The sequence below is a fragment of the Fulmarus glacialis genome, unplaced genomic scaffold (genome assembly GCF_000690835.1).
Source record: "Fulmarus glacialis isolate BGI_N327 unplaced genomic scaffold, ASM69083v1 scaffold7670, whole genome shotgun sequence".
Taxonomy (NCBI): domain Eukaryota; kingdom Metazoa; phylum Chordata; class Aves; order Procellariiformes; family Procellariidae; genus Fulmarus; species Fulmarus glacialis.
The window spans coordinates 1,234-26,568 of record NW_009188276.1 but is presented as its reverse complement, the minus strand read 5'-3'; the positions used below and the strand labels follow the sequence as shown (position 1 = coordinate 26,568).

The 25,335-nt window shown below is 38.7% G+C and overlaps 1 protein-coding gene across 1 annotated transcript in view; it reads right to left on the bottom strand.

Annotated features, from left to right (window-relative positions):
- TGFBRAP1 (transforming growth factor, beta receptor associated protein 1) overlaps window positions 1-23,923 on the bottom strand; it is a 31,694-nt gene extending 7,771 nt beyond the window's left edge. Inside the window, exons 1-5 of the mRNA XM_009577983.1 lie at window positions 23,239-23,923; window positions 14,974-15,168; window positions 13,860-14,014; window positions 7,995-8,077; window positions 986-1,327 (exon numbers count right to left, since the gene is read on the bottom strand). Of these exons, the coding sequence (XP_009576278.1) occupies window positions 986-1,327; window positions 7,995-8,077; window positions 13,860-14,014; window positions 14,974-15,168; window positions 23,239-23,923 (1,460 nt within the window). The remainder of the gene's footprint in view (window positions 1-985; window positions 1,328-7,994; window positions 8,078-13,859; window positions 14,015-14,973; window positions 15,169-23,238) is intronic.
- Window positions 23,924-25,335: the final 1,412 nt, after the last annotated feature.

Here is a 25,335-nt window from a genome sequence, read left to right as displayed (position 1 = left end):
TCAAATTTTTATGATGCTTTTACTTATAACTCTGTTTTAGTATCAGAAACTTTTTTTCTTTACTGCAGCATGAAAACAAGTCAGGCAAGGAAGAGCTCTGTACAGTGCCATTACAGAGAGTTTTTTGTGTACTGTAATAAAAATACAGCTAAAGCTCTGTAACAGCTATTCTCATGGAACAATGTTCTACCACTCACATTTGCAAAAGTTTGCCATGCAAACCATACTTACCAAGAAGATTTAACAAAACACCTGAAATAAATGAAACTACCCTAAATCTAACCACAATTAAAGATGACTCCTCACCGCTCCTCACCACTTGCTACTACTGCACCACTCAGTTTAAATATTAAAGAAATTAAATCCAAGACAGCGACGCTACCTACGACTGGCGTTTGTATTTTACACATTTACTATCTAGTGTCTCGTGCTTAATGACAGTCAATTCTCCACCTGCTGGTATTTCCAATTTGAAGTCATTCGCAGTCATCTTAAGCCATCTCCTTTTGGTGAATCAGTGGGAGCACAGAAAGTATGCAATTTTCCCTGAATAAGCAATTACAATTTTAAAGCCACTAGCTGGTTAATAGCTTCCACCTAAGGTAGTGCATGCTTTAAGGCATCTTTTAATTCTGTCTGAGTACCACTACTGCGTCCATTCAACTCTCACATTGTCACAAGGGCAAACAAGCCATTTTTTTTCCCCCCTCCAAATTTGTACCAATCCTTTATTTTTGTGTGGGGGACAGAAACTTTCAGGGAGAACTTTACCAGCAGAAGACAGAATGTATTTTCTTTACCTCAGACTGTCAATTAACACCTTTTCACCAATGTTTTTAAATGCTGACAAGTCAGGCCAAGTTACCTTTTGGACCCGAAAGCACAGAAACTACAAGGATTTGAACACGTGGCTCTAGAAGCCAATAGCATTTAAGACAATTTTCCCTCTGGTCTCAAAGGTGCGATACTAAAAAGATCCACTCACTTTTTGTGTTTTTCCAGCCAGGCAGCACTGTCTGTTAAAAGACAAAAGTTCTCCGAAACTAGCAGATCCAGCAGGCTTTCATGATTCGCCTCTGCGTATAGCTTGAGTAAAGCTGTGTCAATATCTTCCTTGTAGCCATTCGCAACCTCAGTGCTGCGGACTTCATTCAAGTAACTCATGAGGAATCGTTTGCATTTTGTCATCTTCTCCTGGTCCCCTTGGGTCAGCTGGTTTAGGTCCGCGTACTCATGCAGAGGGGGATGAGACCGTATAAATGAAGAGGAAGTAGGCAACAGGAAGGGGTAGAGAGAGATCAGCTCCCGGACATCAAGCTGGCCGCTTCTGCAATTACAGTGTCAAACTAGATGAAGCAAAAAGAAAGAAAAAGTATACATAGGCACAAAAAAATAACATACTGGGAATGCGTGCGCACATATGCTTAGAGTCAGGACACTAACAGTTGTCAGTTTCTGAAAGTTACTGCCTCCTATGCTGGAGAAAACACATTCAGAATAAATTTGGAATTTTTTTTTAGTATTTCTATCCAAACTTGTTTATCATTCTTTCTCCTCCTCTAGACATTGAAAACTTTGAGAATGCAGAGACTGGCCAGCCTTTTGCTTTTGACATCCCACAGCTGTTCTGTGGCATATACAAAAATCAACTGAATAGCCTTAGGGCAGTTCCTAAGACTGTCCTAGACTTCATCCATACATTATGGGAGCTAGTCTTCCGATGGAGGCAAAAAAAAAAAAAAAAATAATGGAGAGAGTGAACCCTTTCAGGCAAGCCACAAAGACTGTGCAAGTGCAATTCTGTAGAAACCAGCAACTTCCTGTAGAAAACGAAAGCTTTCAGAACACATGTTTGGATGATGAAAACATTTTCCCCAACCCTGAAATGCACCAGATTCCTCCTTCGGCTCACTTCTTAAGGAGGTTCTGAAAACAAACCATGGATACTAATTATGCATCTGTCTAACCAATAAGTAACAAGCAGTCTATTGTACAGGCATAGGTCTTGGGCGTACATCTATGTGAGATACTATGGAGTGGCTTTTCCACTTCACATGTGAAGGGCATCTATACTTTATCCAGGAGCAAGTTGTAACACAGAGATGCTACGCAAAACATTTTGCTTTCAGCCTAGATTAAAGAAATTCCTTAAGCATTTGAAGAATGCATGTTGTGACAGAATAATAAAAGGAGAAACTTCTTCACACATGGCAAACAACTCCCCAATTTTCACAGCTAGAACGACTCCTCCTCCCAGGCCTTGCTTTAGAAGAACAGCAGGAAATCAGGATTTATATTTTATTTCACTGTCAAAGTCATTATTCAGAATTCATCTTTAAAGATGAGCATTCCTGAAATGCAGGAGATACTGTTGCTGAAAAAAATCAAAATCACAGTTCTCTAAAAGAAACCCTGGTTAGTTACTATTTTGTTGCACATAAAACTTTTAAAAAATAGTTCTTATCTATCCGATGATCAGCAACCTCAAAAAGACTTTCCCTTCACAACCTTGATTGGAAAGAATTCCAAAAAGAAACACGTTATAACCATGGAAATAGATGAAGCAGCAGATTTCTGCAGGCAGTAAAGTGTGAAAGATCCTCACAAGCAGGCTCAACCCTTCCCTACTGTTGTAAAGTAACTAAAGCAGTGGGGCATGCCCTGAGTTGTTCACTTCTTGCCAGAGACACAGTTCCAAAAGCATCCAGGAAATATGAACTAGTAGGAAGCATCACCATGGCAACACCTATTTAGAACTTTTAAAAAAAGTAACTACTGTCCTTTGGCTACAAAAATCTATACCAGAAGAACGAAATTCTGGGAGACAGCAGCAACAGCACATTTAAAAGCAGCAAGTATCCTGTTCCAGAACCTAGTGACTGCAAAGCATGGGAACAGCAACACGAACAATAGAGGACCACAAAAGAGAAAAATCTGAACATGGGAAGCCTTCCCATGAGAAGAGGTTTGAACAGCAAGTTTTTCCGATTCGTACACAGACCTCCTACCGCCTAAAAAACACCTCTACACTAGAAAGGCCAGCCTCTAACCAAGAGTAAAGTGTTCATGTCTACTTTGCAGATTTCTGCAGCTGAAATTTCCTTTTAATTCCTCTTTTCAGACTTGATATTTGGTTTTGAAATTCTTAGATCTACATTATGATGGAACTCACAAGTAGATGAGGACTTTTTTTTAACAGGCAGAATAACCAAGAAGTAGCAAGTTCTGTCAGCAGCGAGACCTGATGGTTCAAAGAGCACTTGGGCTTTCAGTATGAACTCATTACAGTAATCTAACTGCAGCTTTGGCTAGTCCAACTACTCATGAAAATTTAAGACCTGAAGACCACCAGATAAAATATATTACATGAGATGTATTACACCGGAAAATCAATCCTATTTAAAGCAAGAAGAGATTTCTTCCCCACCCCCTCCAAGGTTCTTCACTGATTTGTTTTAGAACAAAAGCTAACCCATAACTTGAATAACATCAACATGCTACTAAAAATTAGTGCAGAAGCAAGGAGTCTTGATAAATCCACGGAAATTCAAGTATAAACATTGGTTCCCTTGCTGGCTATGCTCCAAGTATTTGGAGATGGCCTAAGCTTGAGATGGAGACTATGACCATGGAGATAGATGAAGAAGTTAAAAATGTTATATTTAGCATGCCATCTTTTAATAAGTTTTAAAACATTTTCCAACTTCTACAGTAGATTCTGCATCCTTTCATCCTACCATCCAACTTTTCTTAGATGAGGAAGTAGTCAGCTACTTCACCTCAACTTCACAGATTCTGGCCTTAATGACCATCTGTTTCCAAAAGGAGAATCAAAACCAGCTTCCAACTCAGGCTAGCCCAAACCCTGGGCTGTGAATCACCAGTGGTTCCCTCAGCAGGTCTGACTCAAGCTCACATTGTACAGTTTTGCTCTCCCCACAGCAACAGTAATCAGCAATCAAGCAGCCTCCTTAAAAGCACAGTATCATCCAGAACAAACGTCTTCAGAAAAATACCAAATACTAAACAATGACCCCACCTGCATGACGTTAATCTCAAGGCTTATGGTTCCTGAGATCTGTGGACGTCTTGTGGCTCTTTCCACCACATTTGGAGGAAACAGTTTAGGAGCAGCTACAAAGGACCTCATCTCTCTTGAAAAACACAGTTGAATCTTCAGCTTCTAACATCTCAGGTTTGGCAAAATATAGCTAGCAACTTATCACAAAGTAGAAAACGGGCTCTTAAGACAACTCAAGCTGTCAATATTAAGAGGCAACTTCCCTTTGAGTAATTCTGCATTAGGTCTTTTTGGGCTTCATATATACAAAAAATGCAACAGGCAGAATCTGCAAGTTTTCAGGAAACTTAGTTCTAAATTCAGACCCTTAAATTTACAGATATCAGAGATGTCACAGAAGCCTCTGTTTGATTTAGCTGTTTTGCCTAGATCCCACTGGCTGTAATAGAAGCTTATATTCTTGAATAACATTTAAGATGCAAATCTCACACTGAGTCCTACTTCTTATGTCTCCAGGTGTAAGTACCAGCAATTTTTTAACTTTTCCAGTGTAGGAGAGACTTCAGATATAAGTCACTCTATAGCCTTTCCCAGGCAAGACAACACTGTGAAAAGAGTTAACATTTTGATTTGTTAAAAAGAGCAACAAAGTTTAGAAAAGTTCCAGTATCTAGCATGTCTGATTGTAAGCAACATCTAACCAGTGAAAGGACATAACCAACCACATTGGAGAGAAATGGTTTTACTGTGACAGCTACCAACATCTCAGCAAGACATCTGGAATTCAGCAAACGGCCTGCTAAACATTGCTGTTTGGTCTAACTGTGTGTGAGTCTGCAATGATAGCAATATGAAATAGCAAAAATAGAATATATAAATCACAACTATATAACACAATCACAATTCTGTTATTGCTTATAACAGAAGCCTCACTGTGACAGCTCACTTAGTTTAAGGTTAACGGATCCAGCTGAAGAAAGTTCTCCTCCCTTTGTGGAACTACTTGAGTTTCAATAAAGCTACCACTTCCTTCCTTTTTGTCAATCTTCTTCAGTATTCAGAAGTATCAGCGTAACCAAAAGGAACTTAGCAGGAAAGTATTCCTCTTAAAAGTTTCAGTATTTAAGAACTACGAAGTTAAGCATAAGATAGAAGAGCATCTTGACAAGGTTATCCAAGGAGGATTATTGATGCAAGAAAATGAGACCTTTAGTCCAATACAATAATTTCCCCTGCTAGCCTGTAACTGACAGATATTTTATAAGGAGTGAGACAATCTCACTTCATGTTCGGCCAGAAGTAGGCCCATGTCGCACCAAGTTCTTGAAGGTACTGCTGCCACTCTGTTTCTCTGCTAAATCCATCTTTTCTCAGACAGTTACCAAGTTTCCTTTTGGCATTTTAAGACAGAAATTATTTCTGACTAACATTAGCTTGAAACACCTGCAGAGCAACACATGGGGATGGGAGGAAGTGTTTGCATAGACTGCCATCATCTTTCCCATTTTTCCTCTGAGCATCAGTAAGTCTAAAATGAACAAGATTGTTTGAAGGTATATTGGGGCATAACCAAATATTACTCAAACTGGGGTGTGTTCACCAAGGCTGAAAATCGGGGAACCTGGATTCCATAAGGAGTTTTTCAGAGTCACCAAAATACTATGAATAGCTTATGTATGGCTGGCCAGAAGAAAAGCATAGAAAACTTATCTTTGCTTTCTCCCCCCACCAGACTTCATGAACAGTTTGGAGTTGCAGCTTTTAGAGGAAGGGAACACCCTGCGATGCAGACTCAGCTCCAAAATTCATGCCTGGACAGCACATTTTCTTGTGAAGCATGGTTCGTTCTATAGAGGAGCTCCCACAAATCCTGTTCATTAAAGTTCATTTGTCAGATGGACTGCTAGTTGGATGGAGGCTGCATAACTGATCTTGGCTCCTTCCACGAGGTGCTGGAGCTCCCCGCAGGATACATTTCCCCCTCTTCACTACTTTTAGAAGATTCTTGGGCCACTACAAGCAAGATGGGGCCCCCAGATTAGACCCCACAGGGAATTACTGGCAGGCAGGGTGGAATAAAGTGGTAGAAAAAAAGTTGAAGTGTCAGCCATAGTCAAGACAGCTGCAGAGCTATACAAGTCTGGCCACCTAACCACACCTAGACAATGAAGACACTTTATAGCCAGTACAACCTCAACTAACTATTTTACCAAAGCTGGCTACACTGAAAAAACTGAAAAAAAGTCCATTGGAAAGCCACAAGGAAGGACTTTGTGGGAATGTTTTAGAATCGTGGAATAGTTTGGATTGGAACGGACCTTTAAAGGTCATCCAGTCCAATCCCCCTGCCATGGGCAGGGACGTCTTCAACTAGATCAGGTTGCTCAGAGCCCCGTCCAATGTGACCTTGAATGTTTCCAGGTATGGGGCATCTACCACCTCTCTGGGCAACCTGTTCTAGTGTTTCACCACCCTCATCGTAAAAAATTTCTTCCTTGTATCTAGCCTAAATCTACCCTCTTTTAGTTTAAAACCACTACTCCTTGTCCTTTCGCAACAGGCCCTGCTAAAAAGTCTGTCCCCTTCTTTCTTATAAGCCCCCTTTAAGTACTGAAAGGCTGCAATAAGGTCTCCCCGAAGCCTTCTCTTCTCCAGGCTGAACAACCCCAACTCTCTCAGCCTGTCCTCATAGGAGAGGTGTTCCATCCCCCTGATCATTTTCATGGCCCTCCTCTGGACCCGCTCCAACAGATCTGTGTCTGTCTTGTGCTGGATCCTTGTAAAGGATTCCTAACTATGTACAGCTTGTACTTCTACTTCAGATACACAACACAGCAGTGATTCAGTCTAGTGTTTGGAAGACTACAGGGAGGAGGAAGATTGCAAGTTGCTCACTAATGCCAAAAATTACAGGGTGATACAGAAAGTGGTTGTGGCCAAAACAAATTGCCACTACATGTTGTTCAGGCCTTTTTTGTCATTCCCTAATCTTCACTTAGCGTACAGTGCCCATTCAAGACCAGTGCCTCCCACTATGCTGGTGAGCAGGAGGCAAAATGGTGAAGTTCCTCATCAGTAGTAACATTCCCCAAAGCTTTACTTTCCTTGATACATTTCCATAAACCCAAGAACAACTTTTTTCCTATACTGTACACACTTACAATATACAGAAAATTGTCTAACCTTAATCCTATTCCATAGACTCTAAAGTGATTTAAAGTGAATTTCAGCACATAACAAGTAGAGTTATTTTATGTGGTCAGCATGGATTACACTAACTCTGGACAGCGCCCCATCACAGAATGAGGCATGGCTAGCAGAAATGACATTATCAGGTAAAATAAAGATAACAAGCAGCATTTTTTGAATGAAAGCGGAGTACCAAGGTCAATTTGTAAACAAGTGACTGCTGAAACAGCTAAATCAGAAAAGTTAGTACAGACTTCAAGAACAAATAATCTGTCTTCTGGAAAAGGCCTAGAAGAACAAGTGTTAAAACAAATTCAGTATCAGCATCCTCAAAAAAATTAGTGCAATTGTGTCAATAATATTTAAATTGTAACTAATATTTAAATTGTAACTTTTTGTTAAAGGTTTTTTTTTCTTAAAAAAAAAAAAAAGAAAAAGAACCAGGCAATGTTCATGCTGTAAATTACAGCATAGGCTCAACAATAAAGCCTTGACCTTCATGGGCATAAAGTAAAAAAATCTCCACACATGCAACACTCGATGACAAGATTACAGCCTTAATGCTACTGTATGTTAGCCTACCAAAAAAATCAGTTACGTTAACTCTTCAGTTATAAAGTTGTTTCAATATTACTCTGTTTTTACCCCCAACAAAACCATTTTATCACAGTGAACTCACATCCGCATCAAAAAAAAACATTCAAGCGAGTAAGTTTTTAAAACCAAGAACACTAACTCCTTATTTAAAGAAGAAAAATTAATGAATTTTTTGTCACACAATTACCTGAAGAGTTCTTTTGCTTCAAGGAACTGAAGCTGTGCAAACTGTATAAAACCTGCTTGCTGCAGGATTCGTTTGTACATTACCTATGAAAGAGAAGTGGGGAAAAAAGGTTTATTATATTTATAAGGAGTTATTCACATAGTGCTAGTTGCTACTGCAATAACTACCTGCCAAAACCACTGAACACATGATCTTCAACCAGACCTGTCAAGTTACATGCCAAATAGAGCCTTGATCCTCTAAATTTTAAATTGTATGTACCTGAATACACTGAATCTGCTGCCCAGACTCAGTATCTTATACAAAAGTGTATGAACACAACACTGTTCATGAGCACTTACTAAAAGCAAAGTCAACAAATAGCAAGTTTAAGTTTTCTTATTCAAATAATAACTTATTCAACATCAGTCTGACTTGCCTCAAGTTTTTGCCTGTGGTATTTGCAAACGTAAAAGCCAATAGTCATCTTTGAAGTTCCCCATGATCCAGCAGGCACAAAAAAAGATTTAATCTCAAGGGTGGTCCCTCTAGACCACACACAGCCAGCTTTCTCCCCGTCTCACCTCACTTCTGCAGCAACCTTGCTGGTGATTCTCATAGTCTCATCCCTAGCTGATGACCATATTTCTGACCTTCTACCAGTTTGGATTTTTTTTGTGTGGTTTTTTTTTTTTTTTTTAAATAAAAATACTTCCAAAGCAGTTCAACCTATCCAGTATGCAGTACATTACGCAATGTACATAAAAATACGGTTAAAAAGAGGACCACAAGTAAACCATACAAAAAGATATGTGTTATGAATTTTTACTGTTAAGGTCATGCCTAGACAGAAAAAAGTTTACAAGTAGTTCACTAGAAAAAGAACACAAAACTACTTTAAATGCTAGGTATTTATTTAATCTGAATTAGTTACCATGAGATTAAATGAAACCCTCGTGCCCGGAATATTTCCAACGGCAAAAGAGAACTACTGAAAGCAAGGAACCTAAACTGTGCTCCGCAAAACAACCACCATTTGTGACAACACTGGTATTTTGCAAATACACCTAGCTACATCCACATGCCCTCAGTTTTTCCCTTCAACCTTCTCATGAATATACAGCTTTCTAATGTTTAACAGTGTACACGAATGCTGTTATTAGTAACAGACTCCCATTTTCAATGAAAATACCCAGAGAAACTGCGATACATTATCAAGGCAGGAATTGCTAGAGTGTCAGGCCTCAAGTATGGTAGACTGATACTCTAATTGGTGATTTTTCACCTTGATTAAAGATTGTGGATTTACCAAGAGAAAAGCTTGGCTTAAGTCCATTTAGTCTGTGCATGCTTTACTAATGGATTATCTTAAGGCAATACTTAATCTTGATCATTAGCAAGCCATTAAAACCTATTGATTTGTAAGGTTGTGGGACTTTTCTTGCCTCCCCAGTGTGGGAGAGAGAAGGGGAAACAGACGGAAATGCTATCGGGCACACCTTTTCAGACAAATGTTAACAGTATAAAAATAAACGAACAATACTTCATGACATCTTCATATTAATTAATGTTACTATGCTTTACATCCAAGTGTACTAATTCAAAGTACAGTTAATTAAAGCTAAAAGGGAATTTAATTACAGTAATAAAGTAAAACTACCTCAGGTGATTAATTCACAAAATATCCAAAATATTTTGGATTTACGACTGTGTTATTACATCAATAAATGGTAATCTGTCAACTGAGAATACCCACCTGGTCACATTCTTAAGGATGCTGGTAAAGGATTTCAATCTGCAACTATCTGCATCTTGTGGCACCACAAAAACTTCAAAATCTGGCCTCAGACTTTCCAGGGAGGGTTGAAATACAAACATTTCTCACCCTGCTAACTAGTATCAAAAGTTGTTGGTTTTGGTTTGGTTTTTTTTTTTTTTTTTAAAGTCTGTTTTCAATCTTTGCAATGGAGTGACCACTAATATTTACATATTTAGTGAATTAGGATATTGGAATTAAGTTTGAATTGATCTAAGACACTGAAAATACTGCTTTAATTGTAGAGCTTAGTCTGTACAGCAATCTTTTCAACTAGAAGTTCAACTAGAAGTTGAAAAGAGCTCGTTGATAGTGTAAGTATAGGCCCAAAGAATCAGTTTTAAATTTGAACTGATTAAGTGGTATTCACTTTCATTTAAATGTTAACATATCTTCACTTGTCCCTTAAAGCCACGCAACAAAAACTGTAGAATGTCTACAGACAGTTGCCTTCCCAACTTTTTAAAGATGCAGTGATGGGATAGGGAGTATCCAGGTTGATTTTTAGCTGACAAAATGAACACTAGACATTAAGATGTCCTGTGGTAAAGACTACGGAAGCAACAGACCAGACTGTCTGTGGAAAATTCAATATTCTATCTTTCTCACAGGTTTTTAAAAATGGGCTAGACCTATATGCCAACTGCATACAGTTAACTTTTATTTATGATAGAAAAATCATCTTGAGTTCTTCCAGACCTGTTTGCCAGAACACTGCAATAGGATTCTTTTAAAAAGGTACTAAGTTACACCCAGTCAAAATTCAACACATTGTTTATTCCCCTATCATTTTTGAAGAACCACCATAGGACTTGAAGTGCTTTAGGCAAATTCTATATTGTTGACTGAATTCACATTAAAAAACTAACTACAAAAACATGAAATAAGATTTGTATTAATTCTTATCTGAAAAAGCGCTAGAGAACAGAAAGATGACTGCTGAAGCTGTGATAGCTATAGTGAAGCCTTAATTCTCTCAACTGCTAGAAAAATAATTTCTAAAATGATCAAGAATTACCAACTAGATTGCCAAAAAGATTTTTTCTAGAAAGTCACTTCGGCTTTTGGCCAGGTTTGGGTGCAATTAATGTTTTTTGTAACTAAAAAGAAATGAGAAGAAAAAAAAAAAAGGAAAAAAGAGAGATACCTATGCAAGATGTGTGTCAATCTAACCAAGGTCTTCACTACCATCAACCATGATTTCTGCAAACTTCAGCTGTCCTGAAAAATTAATAAGTAGTATTCAGTCACTTCATGGTAGCATGGTAGAAAGGCCTTTGTATTCTTCTACCAAAAATGATATCCAGCAAAGTCATCTCCTTGCAACACTTTTGCTTAGCATTTTTTACCTAGCAGTAATTCTTGATGCTCAAAGACAAAGGAATTTTCACCTCATATGGCAGAGAGAAATTTGCAGTCTGCAGGGACCACGGGTTAAATAAGAAGTTAGAGCTACTAATGCATGACCTGCTTCTTTCCAGTAATTAAATATTGGCTGTACAAATAATTCTGAGAGTACAGTACTTTACTGTTTCAATCCCACTATCATCCTGCATTACCAGCATATATATATATATATGCTGATACAATATTGCTGATATAAAGAGAGAGAATGCACCTGTGTATGCATGCAATGACAATGCAGTATTGAACTGTAGGAAAAAACCCATGTTGTCAAGAACTGTCCTACAATGCCACGACTGAGTTCAAGTCACAGGTAAGATGGCAACAGCCATTGCAAACTGCAGAAATTAAAGCAGCACGTGCAAAAGGGGGCACTATACTACATGTACCAGACAACTACTATCACTCTTCTGTATGGATAAATTATAGTGGTTGGATCAAGTGCCTTAATGCCAAACCTACACATTCCTTCCCACTGCTCGTATAAAATGGCAAAATAAGGCCTTGAAAGTGTCAGCTACTCAGGAATCAGTAAAGCTTGCAAAACAGATATCCAAAGATATCTATTAGAAGATACCTATTATCTATCTATCTAATACCTATTATCTGAAGATATCTCTTAGATAGGAGTTAGAAAGGAGCGACTATGTGATCATTAAAGTATGCCAAAGAAATGTTGCAAAAGACATATGTAAGGCATGTAATTTGGTTGAACTCCATCAGATTTATATTATGCGAGACTACAGTAAAAGAAAGCCTGATGTGCTTGTAACAAACCTGTAATGACAGCATTAAGTATCAGAGGCACGTTAGAAAGCAAGCTCAACATGTTACATTTCCAACTACAGAGAAGCTCTGAAAAATTGGACTAACATCTCAACAACCAAGCCAAGTTGAGTCATTTTAATATGAGTCAGTGGGAGACTCCATCAATTTAAGCTGGTTAATATCAGTTTGCAAATACAGCCCAGAACTAGAACAGGCTATTTTGCTTGCAAGTAATGTATTTTCTGTTTTTCAGCTGTAACATTGACTCAAAGTAACTGAACACCCTTAAAAGCACATTAAGTTAGAAAGAACTTAAAATATTCTTGGAAACAGCAATTTCAGGGAGACAGACATTATGCTCATAAGACACATGCGAACAGAAAGTAACTTATTCTAAAGACAGAAAAATCCTAAATGCAAGAAAACTTAGGAGGAATGAGATTTTACATCACATATTTTGCATAATGAATTGCAGTTCATCCTGTGGCAAAACACAGAAAGACATCTCCAACACTAAATCTACATAAACTGGAAAGAAATAATTGGAGAATTAGAGGTCATCATACGTAGAAGACAGCATTGGTTAGATCATACATCCTGTCCTCAACAGCAAGATTTTAGTTTGCTGCTTTAAACAGATTGCAAAGGAAAAATTGGAAGTGAAAATGCAAAGCAAAACATGCTGGTAACTGAACTCTGTATTTGCTAAATACTTTTCAGCTTCAAATAGTTCCAGATAGTTGTACCTTAGCAAAAGGATGGAAACACTTTTCTGGCCAAGCTTTTTATTTCCAGCAGCCTCCCAGCTGTTCGTTCAACGGAGGAGTTAAGGATCAAAATGAAAGCTGATACAAATTTAATTTAATTTAATGACTGCTTTTCAAGGGCCTTGAAAATTTAAATGACAAGGAATTAGAAACTTCTTGAACTTTAAAACAAACAAACAAAAAATCCTGACAGACTGAATCATTTTGGACCACTGCAATTCTGTAACTTCCAGTCATGTTTCCAAACTTTGCATCTTCCTAAACAAACCGAAAGTAATGCAACAGATACTATTTTAATGGCAACAAAATTCTCCAAAGTATATTAAAAAAAAAAACAACCAGATTTTCTGCAGGTTACAGATCAAATTTTGCTTTTATAAAAGGAAAGAAACCAAGTCAAATATTCATTCACCTACAGGGTGAGTAGAGATTTCATGTTACTTTTTCCAAGTTTCAGTCTCTAAATGACAAATAGGAGCAAATACAGTAGAATATGTATTGTAATATAAACCAGAGGTAGAAGGAAATGAGTACAAATCTCTAATCAACACTCTAATCAAAGAGTTACTAAGATACTTTTCCACACAAAAGTCTTAAATATTCAGTTACATACCAGTACAAGTACTACTTGTACAAGTTTGGAAGTAGGACATATTTGCTTTAGATTTCCCATCACTTAACTTCGAAGCTGTACTACTGTGGAGTTTAGGATATGATGAGAATCTCCGATAAAAAAGTAAAACCTAGAAATTCTTTTTTGAAATAAAGTTTACTTTTTTCAACAGCAATAGCAATAACTTAACCTAGTACTAAGGAAGCATCGCAGTGGATTTTCTATCACTAATTTTTCGGGTTTGTTTTGTTTTCAGCTTTTTCAAGTTACACACTTGAAAAAAAAAACCAACACCAAAACCCCAGCAGAACAGCAGCATTCAACCCTGCCAACATCACAGACCTTACAAGCACAAGCCAATTCAGCAGCAGTCTATTTCCTCAGGCTGAAACCATAAAAGGTATTAGACTTCTCCTCAATGTAAATTCCTCCCCAACCCTCTCCAGTCACTTGACCATTGGTATACATGGCCCCACCATGAAATTTATATTTTCATGAAAATTAAAGGAAGGACAGACCTGGAATTTCTCTTTTGGAATATTCCTTCGAGCTCCTTTTGCTAGAACAAGGGCTTCTTCCACTCTGTGGCTAGCTAGAAGATCCTGAATCTGTTTTTCCAAAGGTAGTGGCACCAAGATATACACACCCTTGTTAGTAGCAACAATCACCTTTCCTGGACAGAGCACACAGACATATTCAGTTTATATTCTCTACAGAAAAAACACATTTCAGAAATAAGCTTTAGGATTTACTATTTGAGATACAAGAACCTAAACAGTGTTAAAGTTCCAAAACTCATCTTTGTTGTTACCATACTTACTAGATAGCATTGTTTACCTGTAAGTTGCACCTCAGAAATACAAAGATAATGGTAAATTTATTTATTCACAGCAGATTTTGTTTCACTCTGAGTAAATGAAACTGGCTATAATCCCTCATAATGAACTAAGCTGTAAAGGTCACCACTGAAACTATTGCCCAGATTCCAGAGAATAGAGACTTTTAACTGTCAGATATTTCCACAGGCTTACATTAGAAAATTGTAAGCTGTACATCAAAGGTAGCAAGTCACATACAGTTCATAGTGCTAGAGTGTTTAGCTCTCCTGGAAAAAAATAGCAATGCAATGTATTCCACACTTAAGAGTTCTTAATTGAAGAACAGATCAAAATAAATTTTTGTATTTTTTGTTTAACAATTCTTTATGAAATATCCCCTTTTAAGCCTCTTACACAGCTATTTTAGAAAGGAATACAAAAGAACAATTTTTAAGATGCTAGAACTTTGCAGGATAGCCAATGGACAAATACCTGTAGCTCACAATTATTGACTCGTAGCATTACATTAACACTGCTCCTTTGAAAGAAATAATTAAGTTACAAGAAAAAGCTCTAACCCCACAGACTCCTACCTGACAATTAACTTGACAATTAGAGCACATTTAATAAGCATACATTTTGTTTGAAGCGTGGAATTTTGGATGACTAAAGTCTTCCTATCATAGTCTGCAGGAATCTAATCAGGAAAGCATTTGCAATAAAAGTTTCAACAGTTAACGTGCTTGCTAGATATTGTTTAAAAAACAAACTGAAGCGACTGTGCCCACAGCAGAGGTTGTTCCAGAATTAATACCTTCAAAGTCCTGTAGAATGTGACCTTCTTTAAAAGGCAGTGTTTGCTTTTGCTGCTGGTCCAGCATGCTGTGCACTGTAATGAACTCATCATCGAGAGCAACCACGTAAGGAAAGCACAACGCTGCTCCAATCACATTCTCTGACCAGTGCACAGGGGCACGCTGTGAAATGCCATCTACAGTTGCAAACATGCCTACAAAAAGGGAAGAACAAAGCCTGAGGCTCATGCTAGTTGAAGACTGTTGTTTTCCCAATACGAAGCGTGGGTATCGAGGTACAGAAACAAAAAGTCTCAGAAGAACAGATGCAGTATCGGGTGGCGTGACGATAGTGCATCACACCTCCCTGGACCTTACACACCTGTTGGTTAGTTCAGTTCAATTTTTTTTTTTTTTTTTCCTTTCTCCTTCACCACAGAAGCAGACAACACCAAAAACTGAAGAGCACGCAATACTGAAAGAAACTAGCAGTTATTCCAGTAAGTTTCAGATATTTTTTATAAGAATTATGACATGTAGTTTGAATTAATTTCAAAACACTAGTATTTAGTGAGACCCAGCATTCAAACAATACTGCCTTAGTAGGAGCCGCAGACCTGGACTACCTGACCTATCTGGCAATATAGACATATTTGTTCCTTGTAGTGTCAAATGTCTAAAGAGCATTTTAGTTGACAGACAATCATTTACTTGTACTTCTTCACTTTTGCTACAGCAAAATTTTCACAGAATGAGGGTCCGGCTCCTTGGGACGAGTCACTTCCTGTGAGGCATCTGTGTTTTCAATCATTTGAAAAAAATGCAGAGGCTGCATATGAAGCATATTTTCCCAAAAGCCAAGCACAGAGTAAAGACTTTTTTTAATATCCCAATGATACCTTCTATGATGTCTTCAAAATAACCATATTAAATCTTCAGGTAATTAGTGTTTTTCTTTGCCACTATTTTCCTCCTGTCTATTCTGTCCTTCTTTCTTCTCCTAGCTTAATAGAAATCTGACTTACTTTTGGACCACACGCCAAATTCTATTTATGCTACCTGGTATTCCCCAATTCTTCCTGAGACATTAATTGAAGAAAAACTCCAGTCAAAGTTTTCAGACCTAGTTCAGTAACCCTTTGCCAGCTAAGCCATACTAAAGCACTATGTAAACTTCTGTTCTAAACATGAATGCATCCCCCTTAAAACCAGTATTCTCGTGCCATTAAAAAGACACGCCCATGAAAATTGTTCTTCAGCAGAAATGAGCCACTTGACAGCTGCTAGAGTAAGTCTGAGCTCTAAAGGACAGAGGAGATTAAAAGATTATGTTATTCAATTTACAAAATCTCTTCCAAACAGAGGATAATGAGGTACGGGTAGCTGGGTAGGAGGACCATCCTGGGGGGGGGGTGGTGGTAAAAAAGGGAAAACAGAAGGTTGTAGATTTTTACAAAACTGGTGTAGAGATTAAGCTTCTGGATCCTTTATAGCAGCTTTGAAATGATCAGCCCTTGACTAAGGGTGCAACACAAAATTAAAATTTCACATCTGACTATTAGCAAGTAATGCTATTTGCTTTTTCACTATAATGATCAGCTTTTCAATGAGAGCACCTTACAGAAAATACCTTTTTTTGCCATAATATATAATTCCCGATTTCCTCTATAAATCTTAATATTCTTATGGACCAGAAGTGGAATTTTATGCCAGGCAGGCTGCACTATCCATTTTTAATGCCTTCTAGTTGTTACTCTGTGCTATAATCCCATTTCAAAAAGTGGGAGAAAACTTGAGTTAAATACATACTACCCAGTAGTAAACTCAGGGCTAACTATATTTGAAATATTAATTCTTAGAATTTTCTATTCCTCTGACATTCTCAAAAAAATATTATAAAAACCTGATTTTAAAAACTTTTTTTTTAAAATGACTTAAAGCTCTTTTTTAGGCAATTTTAAAAAATCCTTTATGGAAGTGAAAGGGTATGCAGAGCAATGCACAGTACTTTTCCAAGTCAATGTCCCTCTACATCCCTCTGCCCTCAATGGCTAGGTGTGGTAGAATTCTGTGGCAGAATGATGCATTTTCTGTCTTCATCCAGCTCTCACCTAAGGATAACAACAAACATGACAACTATATTCAGAAACCACGGCCTTTTGTACAGGAATGCGTTTGATGAAACTGAGATGAAGCCTGTAATCAATTCCGTATTAAAAATGCATACGCTATCCAAAGGTTACAAGAGTTACCCAAAACAGCTACGCTGTTTTCAGCACCAAGAGATCTAGAAATTTATAGAATCATAGAATAATTTAAGTCAGAAAGGATTTCTGAAGTGCATCCAGTCCAGCCCCGCCACGCTCAAAGCAAGACCAACTTAGATCAGGTTACTCAGGACTTTGTGCAATAGAGTGTAGATTTTGTTTGTTTGTTTTTAAAAAAAAGCTTCTCAGTGAAAATATCTGTAAAAATTGAAAAAAAATCTTCTTTATTGTTATTATTACTTGTTTAAAAAGGAATATGAAAACTTTCAGTTATCATGAAAGTTGACAGCATGAGGAACACTACGAGTGGGTGAAAACAAGAAGGGAACATGCTGGTTACTGCTGACTACCCTGCTTTGTGAAGTGTCATCAGCTATGAGAAAAAGGCACGGCATAACCTCCTATGAGTCATTCTGCTTAGTACCTTGTGCTTTTTATGAGCCTATAAGGCTCAGTTCTCCAACTCCATTTGTAGTCTACTCAATCACTATACAACCGTTCAAACCATGCACCACTGAGAAGAGTTTATTCTGGAAAAGCAAAAGGAATAAACTAGAATTAGGTATTTAAAATCTGTATTTTTCTACTTATTAAAGTAATGGAATAGTTGAAGCAGGAAGGGACCTCTGGAGATTCTCTAGTCCAACTTCCCTGCTCAAAGCAGGGTCAACTAGAACAGGTTCCTCAAGACCTCGCCCAGTCAGGTTTTGAGTATCTTTAAGAACAGACTCCACATCCTCTCCAGGACCTGTTTCCTAGTTTGATCACCATCACAATGAGGAATTAGTTTTCTTATGTTTATGTAGAATTTCCTGTGTTTCAGTTTGTACCGACCGCCTTCCATCCTTTCACTGGATACAATACCACTGAGCAGTCTGGCTCTATCTTCTTTACCCTCCCCATATATGTTGATGAGATCTCTGCAAGCATTTTCTTCTTCAGAATTAACAGTCCCAGCATTCTCAGCCTCTCCACATATGAGGTGCTCCAATCACTTAGTTGTCTTTCTGCTGCTTCAGTGTATTTACTCCAGTATGTCCATGCCATTCTGGGGAGCCCAGAACTGGACCCAGCGCTCCAAACATGGTCTCACTAGGACTGAGGGGAAAAATTGCCTCTCTCAACCTGCTGGCATCACTTTTCCCAACAGAATCGTTTAGGTTGGAAAAGACCCTTAAGATCATTGAGTCCAACCGTTAACCTAACACTACTAAGTCCACCACTAAACGCAACCCAGTAGGCTGTTGGACGTCTTTGCCACAAGGACACATTTTTGGCTCATGGTCACTTTGCCCACTGCAGCCCCCAGGTCCCTCTCTGCAAAGCTGCTTTCCAGCCAGTCAGCCCCCAGTTTGTACTGGTGCATGGAGCTGTCCCTCCCTAGGTTCAGGTCTTGACATTTCCCTTTGCTGAATTTCATGAGGTTCCTGTCAGCTCATTTCTCCAGCCTGCCAAGGTCCCTCTGAATGGCAACATTATCCCCTATCAGTCACTCCTCCCACTGTTGTATCATCTGCAAACTCGCTGAAGGTACACTCTGCCCCACCATCCATGTTGTTAATGAAGATGCTAGTATTGACCTCACTATCAGCCCCCTGGGGTACACGACCAGTGACTGGCCTCCAGCTGGACTTTGTGCTGCTGACTACAAAATTTTGAGCCAGGCTTTCAGTCCACCTCACTGTTTCTCTAGTTCATTCTTCATCTGTTTGTCTATAAGGATGTTATGGGAAGCAGTGTCAAGCCTTGTTGAAGTTCACAATATCACTGCTCTCCCCTCGTCCACCAAGCTAGGCATCTAACCATAGAAGACTATCACGCTGGTCAGGCAATCTCCCTTCTGTCAATCCATGTTGATTACTCCAAATTACATTCTTGTCCTTCGTATATCTTGAGCTGCTTGTCCATTAACGCAGGCCTCCTGCCACCTTTGCTTGTTTTCCTGCTCATTGCGACGGACCACTCTTTAACTTGGAAGAGGTAGTCCTTCTCTCCAGGACCATATCCCACGGGATTCTTTCAAGCAGATCCTGAACAAACCAAAATCTGCTATCCTGCTGTCCAGGCTTGTGGTCTTTTTGCCTTGTTACCTTCCCTCAGGATCCTGAACTTCACCGTCTCATGGACACTGCAGCAAGGCTGCTCCCCTGACTTTTACAGCCCTAACCAGGTTCAACAGAGCACATCCCCTCATCAGCTCCTCAGTCACCCGTGTCAAGAAGTTAACACCAATGCACTCTAGAAATCTCCTGGACTGCTTGTGCCCTGCTGTGCTGCCCCTCTAGCAGGTACTGGAGTGGTTCAAGTGCCCCCTAAGAACCAGGGCCTGCAAATGTATGTTTCTCTCTGTTATCCGAAGAAGGCCTTACCTACGTCTGCCTCCTGATAAACATGTAGCAGACAGTCACCACAATGTCACCCATGTTAGTCTGCCCTCTAACCCTAACCCATAAACTCTCAGCTGCTTCCTCCTTTGTCCCAAGGTACACCACCACACATTCCTGATGCTCTCATGTAATGGGTAACCCCCACCTCAGCTGTTAACACATAGCTGAGCTGATTTCCCAGAAAAAGTGAGAGCTTTTACCATTATGTTGTTTTGTACACACTTCTTTGTGTGCATATGCCTGAAGCAGGGCCTCTTCAGCCCTGTTTATTGATAACGAAGTCTCTCATCCTGCACTCTGTTTGCCAACTCAGACTACAACCACCATTCCTAGTTTAAATTCTCCTCACCAGGTTGGTCAGCCTGTGCACAAAAACACTTTTGCCTCACTTGGCCTGGTGGATCCCATCTCCTCCTTAAATAGGGATCCATAGTCATAAAAGCCAAGTCCCTCATCACCACAAGTTGTGCAACCAGTTGGTGACCTGCACGATCCACCCACTCCTCCTCAAGTTGTTCTTCCTCACCAGCAGGATTGATGAGAAAATCTCCATCTCCAATATGAGGGAGTCTCCCACTGCTATCACTCGCTAACTCCTCCTGGTGCTACTGCATTGTACAGGCTCAGATGATTTGTTGGACAGAGCTTCCTGCTTCTCATCTGCTACCAGAGCACTGAACATACTCTATAGATGCAGGTCTGCAGGTAGAGAAGGAGAGTTCTTCCTTTTATGAGAAGTCACAAGTTTCCAGCCTTTGCTGTTGCAGAACAAGCAGAGACTCAACCTGCCCTTCCCTCAGTACAGTTGGGGGTTCAGGCTCATACCTGGGTCCTGGAGAAGATTCAATTTCTTTTTTTCATCTCTGATGCCGTGCACTCTGCTGACCTCCTCCTGTATCTCCTTTACTTGGCAACACAAATCCTCAACCAAGCACACACCTCCTGCAGGCAAGGACAAAATTTCCCCCTGCCCCAGTCTCAGCAAGATGCACCAGGCGCTTCCTTCAGCTCAAGACCTGAAGAGCTGCACCCTCCCTTGGGAGCTTGGTCTGAATCAAGGCCTCTGATGTTTTGGGGTACTTGCTCCAGCTGGTGCTAGGAAGCGCACCCTGTGCCAATATGCAAGAAGTGTTTGCTGAAATTTTGAAAACTTAAGGCCTCTGTACGGCAGGACATCTGATTAGAAACATGCCACAAGAGCTTCACGAAATGAAAAACTGAGTTTTGGTAAGCATAGTTTCATACATAATCAGAAAGAATTGATTTTCAATTCTGAACGAACTAATTACCAGACAGAATGAAGATGCACCAAAAATGAAGTTCCTCCTCCCTTTGAAAGAATGACCTATACACTAACTACAAGCAGAGCCAACAAAGTACCCAATGGCTAAGTCTATGGATCAACTATGAACAATTCTAACAATCAGTTTTAAATGTGAAGAGTCCAGGTAAAGAAAAAAGTTACATACCCAAGAAACTTCAAACACTATAAAGCCAAATATATTAATGCAGAATACATCCACCTCAGTAAAAGAGGCTGAATTTAGCATAGATGCTCTACCAAGTGCCAAACGAACATGTCTTAACCAATAAGACATACAAAAGCAAACCAAAATTAGAATTGAAGACTTACATCAAGCCTTTTCAAGTCCATTCACTTTACAGCAGAGGCCTACCTCAAATGCCAAGATATACAATGCTTATATATAAAGGTGCTCAACCATCTTCACAACTTCAGAGACAAGTGTTAAAGACACTAAGAATTTTACCAAGGAAGAACAGCAAGATGGATAATATTAATCAAAACAACAGTGGGGAGGGAATAGAGAACAGATGATTAAGAAAAATACAAAACAAAAACACAAGCTGAATTAGGCAAGGAAAAACTATACAATCCATAGCAAGCAGTCTTTGTAAGGTTTCTGAGCTAGTACAAAGTAGACTTTGCCTGTATTATGGGAAAAAGGGAAGTTTATAGCACGTTTAGAGCTGCAGAAGTGCATTTGTTTAAAGTATCACATATCTGATATTTTAACCCCAGGACAATCTATTTACACAAGGATGTTGAATTTTATGAGTAAAGGTCTTATTGTATAGCTCTCTTCCAGGATACCAGATAAAAGCAAAAGTAGGACTAAATAAAATTCTACTTTATGACTCAATGCAATTATGCTTTTGAAAGTGTAGCTATTCTTCTGCATTTCAAAAAAGAAATGAACCAGTTGAACAGAATCTGGTTTGACATTCCTAAAAAGATAAAGATTAAAGTAAGAATGAGATCTCCTTAGAAACATGTCAAAAGGGAATACTTTCAGACAAGTCAATTCACAAATTTTAACTTTCATAGCACTACTAAAACGGTTAATGTCCACAAATACACATCCACATTTCAAGTAACTAACAGTTTCAGAAAGAAGTAGGCAACCAAGATGACTTAGAAAAGCCCTACGTCTGAAAAAACAAATTCATCTTGGAACATCTTTAATTTGCATGAACTGATATTCTAATGAGTCTCTACTTCTTTCAAGAAAAACTGGTGAGTTGATGTACATCTCACATTCTGGTCACAAGACAAAACTTCCATATAAACAACTAACTGTACTCTTGCTTTTCTTCGGAATTTATATTAAAACACCAAAACCCATGCAGATCCCTGAATTAAAGACCTAAATAGTTGTGATCTTTGTGTCATGCTATTCCTAATGTGTCAGGGAAGATATATAAACCGCATCTCCTAAATGGAGAGTCATATGGCAAACAGCATGAAAGCATTCTGCCTGTGGTCTGTCAACTCTGGGATATTGCAGCTTTTCCAAAAAAAGCTCAAGATTACTGACCTCACAGTATATTGTTGATTTAGACAGATTACAGCAGCAGTAGTCCATACAATCATCTGTCTATTAGACAAGAGCATTATTTCACATGATCTAATTTTGGTTTTGCAATACTTAAACTATCACTTTCTGTAATACAGAGCTGAAAAATACTATTAAAAAAATTAAGCAAATGGGAGCATAAAAACTGTGTAGTATCTGACAACATCTACAGTTAGGACAGAGTTTACTTCTACAGGAGTTAGGATACAATTTACTTCCACTAACATTTCTTACTAGCACGGTAGTACAACATACCTATTTGTGAATCTGTTACAATCTATAAAATGGACTTTGTATTAATTCCTCTGAATAGCAACTGAGGAAAAAATTAACTAGTCTACACTAATTTAACAATTTTATAGCAACATGGGGCTCCTCAAACGCAGTCCAGCTAGTCACTAGAGAGAGGCTATCAACCCCTGAAGTTTCACTTGGTACCAACCTATTTTTTTACTCTGGGCTGCAAGAAACTACTACTGTTAGCTGTCTATACAGAAATGAAGCTTTCTACAGACACAATTAAAATACAAATAATCAGATTTTTGTGCATTGAAAAAGCAGGAGAGTTATAATAATACTTAGTACCAAAAATTTACCATCTATCTTTTTATCTCAACATTCCAGTACAGCCCTGTGAAGAAAATTATCATTATTGTGCACAACACTTAATTAGTTAAGCTTTGCTTCCCAAATTGAGAGAAATCAAGAGAGAAAAGTTAAAAAAATTGGAAAAAAATTACAATCCTTAGTCTCACCTAGGCCTCCGGGGCCAGCCAACAGAAACTCTTGTCTGCCTATCCTTTTCACAATTGGCCGTTTCTCATCACTGCAATAAGGAAATAGATCCTGGGAGACGCCAGTATTATAATTCAAAATGATATATTGTGTAGTAAGTGCAAGACATAAGTAATAACCATCTACAGCCACAGCACAGGGTTGCTCTGGAGTAAACACTTCCTTCACTATCTGGACTCTGTCTTCAAACACCATGAACATTTGAATGGTCCGCCGCTTGACCGAGATAATGCAGACTTCGACACAAAAAGGATCCCCACTCACAGGGTTTTCATTTAATGCGAATGTCACAGCTCCTTTGATTCTAGCACCAGTGGGGACGGGTTCCAAGTTCACCATGTTAACTAGTGTTATCGTGTTGTCGCAAAGCACAAGCAGCCTGGTGAGGGCAGAGGCTGCTTTCAACTCACTCACAGGCTTCTTCAAGCCCAGGTATTTATGCAGTTGCTTGGTGGCAGCAAAAGTTATTTTTCCAGCTGTTGAGACTTTTTCATCCAACAGAAAGTGATAGATAAAGCAGTCATTGGTTCCAATATAGAGGTTCTTTCCACAACACTCAATGCATTCGATGTTGATGTAATTTTTGTCTCCCATTAACACCTCCCGCTCAACAGCAGAAACGAGCTTGAAAGCTTTAACACTCATTGTGTCTTCTGGGTGATCTGATTGAAGAGAAAAAAACCACTATTTACCTCCACACACATAATCAAGTATAAGAGGTAGCAACTTAACATTCACTAACACAAACTTCATTGTTGCATTTTTAATGGTCTATACTCTATTTCCAACCTAATTACACAAGCCAGAATGAGCACATTAATAACCACGGAAATGAATCGAACTGTATGCTTCCATTTCAAGTATATTCCGAAGCAGATTCAAAACAGCACTTGGCTATTTTGAAGTGATGCTTTCTCCCCAAGTAACCAGCATATTACTGGCTCTCTCGGATACTTTGGCACTACCAGTGGTTTCTGCCAGTACTTAGTGACTTATACACCTGTCATGTACAGGTTTATATCACCTGCACATGAAAAGGTACAAGCTTCGGCTCTCAGATTTCTAGAGAAGCCACAAGGCATTTAGTGCTACAAGTTAACATCTCATGTTGCTTTACCCTCAATTTAGGCCTATTAGTACATAGTCTCTTAGTGAAGTACCACAGACATATTCCATTGTAACACATACTTTACATTCTTCATTCTCCAGCCATCAAAAATACATAACTTTCAAGCCACTAAAATAATAATTTATGCAAGGTATCATCCAACTCATAATAAAAGTTGTTGGTTTGTGGCTTTTTTTTTAGTATCTGCAGAGTGTCTGCTTTATTCAGTGCTACTTACGCATTCTCTGTGTCGGACTATATGCACCAGCAATTATAAAGCACAGTCACACAGCAAATTTGGAAGCGTGGTTCATAAAGCATTCATTAAGCTCAAGATGCAATATCATGGAAATTAAAAGAGTTTCTGTTCTCTACTATCACAACCATTCTAAAAGTCTGTCTTTGAGTGCTAAGCAGCATTTCTAATATTCATTCTACAAACTATACCTACCATTTAGGGACATGATTTAGTGGGCATGGTGGTGTTGAGTTGATGGTTGGACTCGATGATCTTAGAGGTCTTTTCCAACCTTACTGATGCTATGATTCTATGATTTTGCAATCCAGCACTGTCAAGGGACAGATGCAATTTATTGCTGACCTTGTTTAATCACCTTTTAATTTGTCATGACTGGTCTATAATGACCACTTAGCCAACACAGGGAAAGACACAGCACTGAACATCTTGAATGGATTTAAGAAAGAACATACACAATTACTTCTAGTCCACATGTACAATGGGAGATATAAAACATCAAATGAAATTTCTGTGGACCAACAGAGAGACCAACATCAACAAGATGCTCTTGTGAACAACCCTGAAACTAAACATAGTCAAAATGAATTTAGTTTCAAATTATTACAACTAAAAACCCCCTTTGCTTTTGCAAGAGAACACTGAAAACCATGGAAAAAATCTCCAAAACTGAGTGAGAAAAGGTAAGGTACA